At 40.7% G+C, this 13226-nt stretch overlaps 1 protein-coding gene across 1 annotated transcript in view; it reads right to left on the bottom strand.

Annotated features, from left to right (window-relative positions):
- Positions 1-13226, bottom strand: part of LOC119573913 (dynein heavy chain 5, axonemal-like) — a 73824-nt gene that overhangs the window by 38462 nt on the left and 22136 nt on the right. The window contains exons 25-28 of the mRNA XM_037921018.1: positions 12633-12993; positions 12309-12470; positions 11914-12138; positions 11639-11811 (exon numbers count right to left, since the gene is read on the bottom strand). Of these exons, the coding sequence (XP_037776946.1) occupies positions 11639-11811; positions 11914-12138; positions 12309-12470; positions 12633-12993 (921 nt within the window). The remainder of the gene's footprint in view (positions 1-11638; positions 11812-11913; positions 12139-12308; positions 12471-12632; positions 12994-13226) is intronic.

The raw sequence follows: 13226 nt of genomic DNA, 5'->3' as shown, positions 1-13226 counted from the left end.
GCCAAACTGCGGCGGCAATCCCGACTGCCAGCCCCCTGACCTTCTCCACCTTCAAAAACCGCGGCGAATTGCTGCTGCGAGGCGACACGACGGCTGAGGTCATAACGCAGCTCGAGGACTCGCTCATGGTGTTAGGGTCCCTCTTGTCCAACAGGTGCCTCTTTCCTTTCTCATTCATTTCGGAACATGGCGATTGCGGGGGTTAATGGCGTTTGGATTTTTTATTCTAACTCCACAATGAATCTCCACGCTCGCAGGTACAATGCTCCGTTCCGAAAGCAGATCCAGAAGTGGGTGAGCGATCTGTCCAACACCAATGAAATTCTGGAACGGTGGTTGTTCGTTCAGAATCTCTGGGTTTATCTCGAAGCCGTGTTCGTCGGCGGAGACATCGCGAAGCAGCTTCCTAAGGAAGCCAAAAGGTATGCATGCGGATACTTGGGAAGGATTTTTCTGGACACCAATAAAGAGTGTGCATCTGATTATCTTTTTTTTAGACATATATATCAAAGCATGAAATATTCGAGTTGCAAAAACTCATGAGATGCTTTAATGAACTTAAGTTGAAAGATTATTATCATTGTGTTCAGGAATGACACGAATTTTTACTTTTTCGCATGCAATATCTGTTGGGTCAGCTAATAATTACATTTTTTTTATTATTCTATAAAAATACCATTTGTAGAATTATTTATGTAACGCTTTCTTTCGAAAATAATTTTTCATGCTTCATAGTTCTTAGCCTGTGATCTTACATAAACATGCAGAATTTCAGTGCAACATCGAAGGGATGTAAAAGGAACATTATATACAGGGAGTGACTTTTGTGTTGCAGATTCTATGTCATTGACAAGAGCTGGCAAAAGATCATGGTTCGTGCCCATGACAACCCCAACGTGGTGGCCTGTTGCGTCGGGGATGACATGCTGAAGCAGCTACTGCCGTACTTGCAGGACCAGCTGGAGCTCTGTCAGAAGAGCCTGTCAGGGTACCTGGAGAAGAAGCGCCTCATGTTTCCTCGCTTCTTCTTCGTGTCTGACCCGGCTTTGCTCGAAATTCTGGGCCAGGCCTCGGACTCGCACACCATCCAGGCTCACCTCATGTCAATCTTCGACAACACCAAGACCGTCCGCTTCCATGAGCAGGACTACGACCGAATCACCGCCATCTCTTCGTGTGAAGGGGAGATGGTTCAGGTGAGCTGAACGTTGCGTTGCAGAGGAATCACACATGATTTGCGTGTATACTTTTGTTAAATTCAGTATGCATATCTGTCTTTTTCATTCACTCCTGGACAATATATAACACAAATGATAAAGTATGCTGCCCTTATAGTAAAAAGCTTGTGTGTTGCACAGCTTGAGAAGCCGGTGCGGGCAGAGGGCAGCGTTGAGGTGTGGCTCATGAAGCTGCTGGTCATGTGTCAGCAGTCTGTCCACGGCATCATCCGCCAGGCGCACCACGTTATCCAGGACCCTGACCTGAACGTCCTGCGCTTCTTGGAACAGTTCCCAGCACAGGTCTTACTTTAATGGTTTTGTTTCATCCAGGTGCAGGTCGCTGCGTTTTTTCCGTTTTCTAGAGACATATGTTTCGATGTAATGATTTCGAGCATTTTTTACACTTTCCTCGCCGATCCTTTACTTTATTTGGTTCACTCGTTAAATGGCGTTCTGGCCTTGCTGCAGGTGGGCATCCTGGGGCTGCAGATGATCTGGACGAGAGACTCGGAGGCCGCGCTGACGCAATCTCGCGCCGACCGCCGGGTCATGGCCGAGATGAATAATCGTTTCCTGGATCTTCTCAATCTTCTCATTAATCAAACGACGCGTGACTTGGAACCTGTACAGAGGACCAAATACGAAACGCTGATCACCATCCATATCCATCAGAGGGACATTTTTGATAGTCTGGTTAGTAGCATGATTGATCTTACATGACAGTGAGCGCAAAAGTGTGTGTACCATAATACATCTCCCGTCAGTGTATATCATGGCATATCCGAACTTTGGCAGTGTCGGAGGAATGTGCGGTCGGTGTCGGATTTCGATTGGCTGCGTCAGTGCCGAATCTACTTCCGTGAGGACATGGACAAGACAAATATCGTCCTCACCGACGTCACCTTCCACTACCAGAACGAGTTCGTGGGCTGCACCGAGCGCCTCGTCATCACGCCCCTCACGGATAGGTAGGGAGCAAGAGCTTGACGGGGCACTTGGAAAAGGGGAACTCCTATTTGTATGGCCAACCAACATAGATGAGACGGACACACAGGGCACATGCACACACATAAATACGTGGGTGTATTTGCGCCTGTGGCTGTTTATCTATATCAATACCTCTTATCAGTTTCTGTAAATGCATCTGTCAATCTCTCGATCTATTTATATCTTTATTTATGTATGTACTATCTACCTTCTTATCTATATTTACATCTAAACTTATATATATTGAACTCGGGACCACGAGGGTTGGAGTTCAGTACTCTAACCAGTGGACCATCGTGGCAGTGTATATATATATATACATATATATATATATTATATATATATATATATATATATATATATATATATATATATATATATATATATATATATAAGTGGCCGCGGTGGCCGAATGGTTAGAGCGTCGGACTCAAGACTGTCACGACGGCAATCTGAATTCAAGGGTTCGAGTCACCGACCGCCGCGTTGTTCCCTTGGGCAAGGAACTTCACCTTGATTGCCTACCGAGCCACTAAGTGGCCAAGCCAGCCCAAGTCAAGTGCTGGTCCCAAGCCCGGATAAATAGAGAGAATGATTACCTAAAAGGTACCACCGGCACTCTCCGTGGACCCTACCACGTACTCACTCCAAGAGCATCACAACATGAAAACTACAATTAAGTATCACCCTGTGACCACGGCGGCTCAGACATGAACCTACCGTTAAAAGAAGAAGATATATATATATATATATATATATATATATATATATATATATATATATATATATATATATATATATATATATATATATATATATATATACATATATATATATATATATATATATATATATATATATATATATATATATATATATATATATATATATATATATATATATATATGTATGTATGTATGTATGAGGCCGTGGTGGCCGAGCGGTTAGAGCATCGGACTCAAGATTGTCACGGCGGCAATCTGAGTTCGAGGGTTCGAGTCACCGGCCGGTGCGTTGTTCCCTTGGGCAAGGAACTTCACCTCGATTGCCCTCCTAGAAAACGACATATCTCGCCTTGAGAAGTCGAGCGCATGTGTCGTAGGGGAAGTCACCGCCGTGGCACAAACCGCGGCTGATTAGGAAGGGCATCCAATCAGGCAAGGGTGGCACTACCATATATAACCTCTCAGTAGTGAATTGAGAGAGGCCTATGTCCTGCAGTGGAATGAATGGCTGTTGAAAAAAAAATGTATGTATGTGTATATATATATATATATATATATATATAATGTATATATATATATATATATATACATATATGTATATATAAATATATATATATATATACATATATATATACCCATCAGAAGTAATCTGATGGGTAAAGGAAGGCACTCGGTTGTCTTTCCGCGCTGGAAGGAGAGCGATGAAGTGCTTCCATATTACAGGTGTTACATAACGCTGGCGCAGGCGCTGAGCATGAGCATGGGGGCGTGTCCCACTGGGCCAGCGGGCACTGGCAAAACTGAGACCACTAAGGACATGGGGAAGACGCTTGGCAAGTATGTCGTCGTCTTCAACTGCTCAGACCAGATGGATTATCGCGGTTTAGGCAGAATCTATAAAGGTGAGATTTAAGCGTTTCTTGGTATAATACGCCTGTGAATCCAGCGTCTCAGCCGCTCTGGAAATGAAAGGCAAGCCGCGGTAGGCCCGACTGAGAGCTCACTCCCCCCTCCCCCAGGGCTTGCCCAGTCCGGGTCGTGGGGCTGCTTCGACGAGTTCAACCGCATTGAGCTCCCGGTGTTGTCGGTGGCGGCGCAGCAGATCGCGGTGGTTCACACGTGCAAGAAGGAGCGCCGCAAGACCTTCACCTTCACGGACGGTGACGTCATTACCATGAATCCCGAGTTCGGAATCTTCCTGACCATGGTGAGTCGCCGCGCAGTCTGCGCTGCTTGGCCTTTGCCGCTCTCTTTATGTAGAAATGGCTTTTTCTTTTCTTTATGCGGGTATTGAAGTGGGAATGTCTTTGCAAAAAAAGCCCGTAGGTGATTTTTGTTGTACAGTTCTTTATAACATATTACAGTATCTTCATATGTAGACTATTAAAGAGTATATTTTCAAAGTGACCTTCTACTTGAAAATATTAACCGAGTCATACTTACGTGGACAATTTTGATGGTTCATTAGATCTCAAATCTTTATGGCCTTGAAAAAACGTAACTGTTTCGATTCATGTATTAGTAATAATTTTTTACTTGCTCACTATTCACCTACCCCCCAAAAAATATATATATAATAATAATAATAATAATAATAATAATAATAATAATAATAATAATAAAATAAAATAATAATAATAATAATAATAACAAAAATAATAATTTCCCAAAACAAAATTCGGATGAATATAAAATGCACAGATATTTCACACTTTATCAAATTCAGTAATAAAAAACAATGTATGATAACCTGCGACAAAAATATTTCAAAGATATGTCCATATTAAACACATTCTCATTTTAGCATTTAAAAAATAATCCATTGTAGATACCCACAACTACTTAAACATTGCTAAATTTTTACTTTCTAATTAGGTTACAAGTATGCTCCAATGTTAAATAGAATTGACTGATAACTTGATGATCTAAAGCATCTCGCAAGCCCGATGCACTTTCAAATCTAAACCTCTGTACGATCAGCAAAAAGTAGACAAGGCCGGCTAAGCGAAGGTGAAGTAATACTTACTCCGACAGTGATCTCATGAGGCCAGGAGGACGTCTGAACAGACTTCACTGAATGACTGACCTCAGAGAGTCAGCGCTGGAGGCTTTGCAGTGACCGCGACGCCTCAAACCGTGGCCCACTTGTGCTGATTCTGATCCCGCTGGCCTACTGTCAGGGAATCTAGAATTCATAACGAAAGAAAAATTTACTAAGAAAGTGGGCAAAGACAGCTCACAAGGATGTCCACTTGATTAATTTTTATCAGCTTGAATCATTAAATCAATTTTTTCACGATTCGACTCCTTGATTTGTGTTTAGCGCCTCTCGCTTATCCGATTTTAGTAAAAAATACTTCAAAATGCCAGCTAAACTAATGCTGTAATGGAAGTATCATTTGGCTTCCATCAATATTGATAAAGCAAGTAGCTGATGAATAGTAAAAATAACATACTGACATACATTTGGCTGTTAATTCACCTCTTTATTAATTCCTTTTTTTATTAGTGATGGCTAAATAAATAAATAAGATATGAGAAAGTAAATAAATCTGAAAAACATCATGACCTTTTGCTGATTGTACAGAACTTCGCCTTGGAATGCTTGCCTCGGAATAAATGATTCGGCAGTTTTGAGTTTAATGCCTATGATGCTTATTGTACCTTAGTTGTTGAGAATAGCAGTTTCACTGAGCTCTTTAACCTTCATATACACACTACAGGTACTGTTAATCTAAACTATGCACATATTTGATGCTGCAAATTACCAGTTTCTAAGAATGATAGCCAAGTCCAATACAAGACGAAACTTCATTAAATTGCTGTCTCACAATCGGCAAGTTCTTTTACAGGTCATTCGTCAGTTATGTATTGATAGTAATTCTGTATCCTTCAATGTGTCTGGCAGAACATAAACACAAGGAGCAAATACCAGGTAACTACTTCACTCATGCCATCATTGCCAAAAGTGGTGAGGTCTCGTTTGATCCATTCCCGTTCTACTCTCCTTCCTTCTTCCCTGCTAACCCTCAGTATTTCCTTTCTTTCGAATATCCTCTTCGTTTCGTCTGCCATTCTTTATCTCCTTTTTGTGGTTCTCTCTTTTTGCATTTCTTCTCGGTCCACTTTTGTGTTACTCCTCCTTTTCCATTAGCTTCCCGCAGACTTCTTTTACAATCTGTCCTATTCCTTTTACTTTCAACACTTTTTATGTTAGTGAAATCATCTCTATTATATACAGAATCATATGGTCATTTCATCCGTAGTTGCGCACCCATTATATGTCACTATGAACTCATTCATCCAAACTCTTATATACACTGTCCACTTTACGTGCAATGCGTTCTTACTTACACTGTCCACTCCGGTCCTACACAGTTCACTCAGACTTGTGCTGATCGCTCTAACACTAATCCCTCCAATACTGCTCACTCTAACTTTACCTTTTTCGTTCTAACTGAAGCTGTTTGTTCCGCTCAACCCCCAGTAGCCCTGTATTTTTGTGATTTCTGCCTTTAGTCGAAGTAACACAGTTCTTTGCTTGCCACTAGTGCCATGCAATGTAAGCCTACTTTATTTATCATCAACGAGGTTTCAATCTCATATATTAATATGTTCGTCTTTGCGAGAAAGTTATATATTCCTTTACAAATGTAATCTTATAACTCTGTAACATTTGTGAATTTGTTACTCGTTCAGTTTACATGGTTCCTCCTATAAAAACAGGAACAGCTGAAAAGTATATTAAATACTTCTTAACCATACGCACAACTTCAAAAGCGATAATTTATAACCATCGCTTTGCTTTTTTGTCGACAGAATGATAATATCGCGAGGTCAGGCTAAAAGGCTTTTACATGAAAAAAAATATATATGCTAAGGCAACTGCCACTTGTAGTATATTTGTGACTTTCTTTGAGAGAACACACCAAGCTGATAAAATCTGTGCACAGATTTTATCAGCTTGGTGTGTTCTCTCAAAGAAAGTCACAAATATACTACAAGTGGCAGTTGCCTTAGCATATATATTTTTTTTCATGTAAAAGCCTTTTAGCCTGACCTCGCGATATTATCATTCTGTCGACAAAAAAGCAAAGCGATGGTTATAAATTATCGCTTTTGAAGTTGTGCGTATGGTTAAGAAGTATTTAATATACTTTTCAGCTGTTCCTGTTTTTATAGGAGGAACCATGTAAACTGAACGAGTAACAAATTCACAAATGTTACAGAGTTATAAGATTACATTTGTAAAGGAATATATAACTTTCTCGCAAAGACGAACATATTAATATATGAGATTGAAACCTCGTTGATGATAAATAAAGTAGGCTTACATTGCATGGCACTAGTGGCAAGCAAAGAACTGTGTTACTTCGACTAAAGGCAGAAATCACAAAAATACAGGGCTACTGGGGGTTGAGCGGAACAAACAGCTTCAGTTAGAACGAAAAAGGTAAAGTTAGAGTGAGCAGTATTGGAGGGATTAGTGTTAGAGCGATCAGCACAAGTCTGAGTGAACTGTGTAGGACCGGAGTGGACAGTGTAAGTAAGAACGCATTGCACGTAAAGTGGACAGTGTATATAAGAGTTTGGATGAATGAGTTCATAGTGACATATAATGGGTGCGCAACTACGGATGAAATGACCATATGATTCTGTATATAATAGAGATGATTTCACTAACATAAAAAGTGTTGAAAGTAAAAGGAATAGGACAGATTGTAAAAGAAGTCTGCGGGAAGCTAATGGAAAAGGAGGAGTAACACAAAAGTGGACCGAGAAGAAATGCAAAAAGAGAGAACCACAAAAAGGAGATAAAGAATGGCAGACGAAACGAAGAGGATATTCGAAAGAAAGGAAATACTGAGGGTTAAGCAGGGAAGAAGGAAGGAGAGTAGAACGGGAATGGATCAAACGAGACCTCACCACTTTTGGCAATGATGGCATGAGTGAAGTAGTTACCTGGTATTTGCTCCTTGTGTTTATGTTCTGCCAGACACATTGAAGGATACAGAATTACTATCAATACATAACTGACGAATGACCTGTAAAAGAACTTGCCGATTGTGAGACAGCAATTTAATGAAGTTTCGTCTTGTATTGGACTTGGCTATCATTCTTAGAAACTGGTAATTTGCAGCATCAAATATGTGCATAGTTTAGATTAACAGTACCTGTAGTGTGTATATGAAGGTTAAAGAGCTCAGTGAAACTGCTATTCTCAACAACTAAGGTACAATAAGCATCATAGGCATTAAACTCAAAACTGCCGAATCATTTATTCCGAGGCAAGCATTCCAAGGCGAAGTTCTGTACAATCAGCAAAAGGTCATGATGTTTTTCAGATTTATTTACTTTCTCATATCTTATTTATTTATTTAGCCATCACTAATAAAAAAAGGAATTAATAAAGAGGTGAATTAACAGCCAAATGTATGTCAGTATGTTATTTTTACTATTCATCAGCTACTTGCTTTATCAATATTGATGGAAGCCAAATGATACTTCCATTACAGCATTAGTTTAGCTGGCATTTTGAAGTAATGTTTACTAAAATCGGATAAGCGAGAGGCGCTAAACACAAATCAAGGAGTCGAATCGTGAAAAAATTGATTTAATGATTCAAGCTGATAAAAATTAATCAAGTGGACATCCTTGTGAGCTGTCTTTGCCCACTTTCTTAGTAAATTTTTCTTTCGTTATGAATTCTAGATTCCCTGACAGTAGGCCAGCGGGATCAGAATCAGCACAAGTGGGCCACGGTTTGAGGCGTCGCGGTCACTGCAAAGCCTCCAGCGCTGACTCTCTGAGGTCAGTCATTCAGTGAAGTCTGTTCAGACGTCCTCCTGGCCTCATGAGATCACTGTCGGAGTAAGTATTACTTCACCTTCGCTTAGCCGGCCTTGTCTACTTTTTGCTGATCGTACAGAGGTTTAGATTTGAAAGTGCATCGGGCTTGCGAGATGCTTTAGATCATCAAGTTATCAGTCAATTCTATTTAACATTGGAGCATACTTGTAACCTAATTAGAAAGTAAAAATTTAGCAATGTTTAAGTAGTTGTGGGTATCTACAATGGATTATTTTTTAAATGCTAAAATGAGAATGTGTTTAATATGGACATATCTTTGAAATATTTTTGTCGCAGGTTATCATACATTGTTATTATTACTGAATTTGATAAAGTGTGAAATATCTGTGCATTTTATATTCATCCGAATTTTGTTTTGGGAAATTATTATTTTTGTTATTATTATTATTATTATTATTTTATTTTATTATTATTATTATTATTATTATTATTATTATTATTATTATTATATATATATATTTTTTGGGGGGTAGGTGAATAGTGAGCAAGTAAAAAATTATTACTAATACATGAATCGAAACAGTTACGTTTTTCAAGGCCAATAAAGATTTGAGATCTAATGAACCATCAAAATTGTCCACGTAAGTATGACTCGGTTAATATTTTCAAGTAGAAGGTCACTTTGAAAATATACTCTTTAATAGTCTACATATGAAGATACTGTAATATGTTATAAAGAACTGTACAACAAAAACACCTACGGGCTTTTTTTGCAAAGACATTCCCACTTCAATACCCGCATAAAGAAAAGAAAAAGCCATTTCTACATAAAGAGAGCGGCAAAGGCCAAGCAGCGCAGACTGCGCGGCGACTCACCATGGTCAGGAAGATTCCGAACTCGGGATTCATGGTAATGACGTCACCGTCCGTGAAGGTGAAGGTCTTGCGGCGCTCCTTCTTGCACGTGTGAACCACCGCGATCTGCTGCGCCGCCACCGACAACACCGGGAGCTCAATGCGGTTGAACTCGTCGAAGCAGCCCCACGACCCGGACTGGGCAAGCCCTGGGGGAGGGGGGAGTGAGCTCTCAGTCGGGCCTACCGCGGCTTGCCTTTCATTTCCAGAGCGGCTGAGACGCTGGATTCACAGGCGTATTATACCAAGAAAACGCTTAAATCTCACCTTTATAGATTCTGCCTAAACCGCGATAATCCATCTGGTCTGAGCAGTTGAAGACGACGACATACTTGCCAAGCGTCTTCCCATGTCCTTAGTGGTCTCAGTTTTGCCAGTGCCCGCTGGCCCAGTGGGACACGCCCCCATGCTCATGCTCAGCGCCTGCGCCAGCGTTATGTAACACCTGTAATATGGAAGCACTTCATCGCTCTCCTTCCAGCGCGGAAAGACAACCGAGTGCCTTCCTTTACCCATCAGATTACTTCTGATGGGTATATATATATGTATATATATATATATATTTATATATACATTATGTTATATATATATATATATATATATATATATATATATATATATATATATATATATATTGTATATATATATATATTATATACATTATATATATATATATTTTATATACATTATATATATATATATATATATATATACACATACATACATTTTTTTTTCAACAGCCATTCATTCCACTGCAGGACATAGGCCTCTCTCAATTCACTACTGAGAGGTTATATATGGTAGTGCCACCCTTGCCTGATTGGATGCCCTTCCTAATCAGCCGCGGTTTGTGCCACGGCGGTGACTTCCCCTACGACACATGCGCTCGACTTCTCAAGGCGATAGATATGTCGTTTTCTAGGAGGGCAATCGAGGTGAAGTTCCTTGCCCAAGGGAACAACGCACCGGCCGGTGACTCGAACCCTCGAACTCAGATTGCCGCCGTGACAATCTTGAGTCCGATGCTCTAACCGCTCGGCCACCCCGGCCTCATACATACATACATACATATATATATATATATATAATATATATATATATATATATATATATATATATATACATATATATATATATATATATATATATATATATACATATATATATATATATATATATATATATATATATATATATATATATATATATATATATATATATATATATATCTTCTTCTTTTAACGGTAGGTTCATGTCTGAGCCGCCGTGGTCACAGGGTGATACTTAATTGTAGTTTTCATGTTGTGATGCTCTTGGAGTGAGTACGTGGTAGGGTCCACGGAGAGTGCCGGTGGTACCTTTTAGGTAATCATTCTCTCTATTTATCCGGGCTTGGGACCAGCACTTGACTTGGGCTGGCTTGGCCACTTAGTGGCTCGGTAGGCAATCAAGGTGAAGTTCCTTGCCCAAGGGAACAACGCGGCGGTCGGTGACTCGAACCCTTGAATTCAGATTGCCGTCGTGACAGTCTTGAGTCCGACGCTCTAACCATTCGGCCACCGCGGCCACTTATATATATATATATATATATATATATATATATATATATATATATATATATATATACATATATATATATATGTATATATATATATACACTGCCACGATGGTCCACTGGTTAGAGTACTGAACTCCAACCCTCGTGGTCCCGAGTTCAATATATATAAGTTTAGATGTAAATATAGATAAGAAGGTAGATAGTACATACATAAATAAAGATATAAATAGATCGAGAGATTGACAGATGCATTTACAGAAACTGATAAGAGGTATTGATATAGATAAACAGCCACAGGCGCAAATACACCCACGTATTTATGTGTGTGCATGTGCCCTGTGTGTCCGTCTCATCTATGTTGGTTGGCCATACAAATAGGAGTTCCCCTTTTCCAAGTGCCCCGTCAAGCTCTTGCTCCCTACCTATCCGTGAGGGGCGTGATGACGAGGCGCTCGGTGCAGCCCACGAACTCGTTCTGGTAGTGGAAGGTGACGTCGGTGAGGACGATATTTGTCTTGTCCATGTCCTCACGGAAGTAGATTCGGCACTGACGCAGCCAATCGAAATCCGACACCGACCGCACATTCCTCCGACACTGCCAAAGTTCGGATATGCCATGATATACACTGACGGGAGATGTATTATGGTACACACACTTTTGCGCTCACTGTCATGTAAGATCAATCATGCTACTAACCAGACTATCAAAAATGTCCCTCTGATGGATATGGATGGTGATCAGCGTTTCGTATTTGGTCCTCTGTACAGGTTCCAAGTCACGCGTCGTTTGATTAATGAGAAGATTGAGAAGATCCAGGAAACGATTATTCATCTCGGCCATGACCCGGCGGTCGGCGCGAGATTGCGTCAGCGCGGCCTCCGAGTCTCTCGTCCAGATCATCTGCAGCCCCAGGATGCCCACCTGCAGCAAGGCCAGAACGCCATTTAACGAGTGAACCAAATAAAGTAAAGGATCGGCGAGGAAAGTGTAAAAAATGCTCGAAATCATTACATCGAAACATATGTCTCTAGAAAACGGAAAAAAAAAGCAGCGACCTGCACCTGGATGAAACAAAACCATTAAAGTAAGACCTGTGCTGGGAACTGTTCCAAGAAGCGCAGGACGTTCAGGTCAGGGTCCTGGATAACGTGGTGCGCCTGGCGGATGATGCCGTGGACAGACTGCTGACACATGACCAGCAGCTTCATGAGCCACACCTCAACGCTGCCCTCTGCCCGCACCGGCTTCTCAAGCTGTGCAACACACAAGCTTTTTACTATAAGGGCAGCATACTTTATCATTTGTGTTATATATTGTCCAGGAGTGAATGAAAAAGACAGATATGCATACTGAATTTAACAAAAGTATACACGCAAATCATGTGTGATTCCTCTGCAACGCAACGTTCAGCTCACCTGAACCATCTCCCCTTCACACGAAGAGATGGCGGTGATTCGGTCGTAGTCCTGCTCATGGAAGCGGACGGTCTTGGTGTTGTCGAAGATTGACATGAGGTGAGCCTGGATGGTGTGCGAGTCCGAGGCCTGGCCCAGAATTTCGAGCAAAGCCGGGTCAGACACGAAGAAGAAGCGAGGAAACATGAGGCGCTTCTTCTCCAGGTACCCTGACAGGCTCTTCTGACAGAGCTCCAGCTGGTCCTGCAAGTACGGCAGTAGCTGCTTCAGCATGTCATCCCCGACGCAACAGGCCACCACGTTGGGGTTGTCATGGGCACGAACCATGATCTTTTGCCAGCTCTTGTCAATGACATAGAATCTGCAACACAAAAGTCACTCCCTGTATATAATGTTCCTTTTACATCCCTTCGATGTTGCACTGAAATTCTGCATGTTTATGTAAGATCACAGGCTAAGAACTATGAAGCATGAAAAATTATTTTCGAAAGAAAGCGTTACATAAATAATTCTACAAATGGTATTTTTATAGAATAATAAAAAAAATGTAATTATTAGCTGACCCAACAGATATTGCATGCGAAAAAGTTAAAA

Source organism: Penaeus monodon, chromosome 6 (genome assembly GCF_015228065.2).
Source record: "Penaeus monodon isolate SGIC_2016 chromosome 6, NSTDA_Pmon_1, whole genome shotgun sequence".
In the NCBI taxonomy this organism is placed as follows: domain Eukaryota; kingdom Metazoa; phylum Arthropoda; class Malacostraca; order Decapoda; family Penaeidae; genus Penaeus; species Penaeus monodon.
The sequence above is the reverse complement of the archived record's forward strand: the minus strand, read 5'-3'. Positions and strand labels throughout refer to the sequence as shown.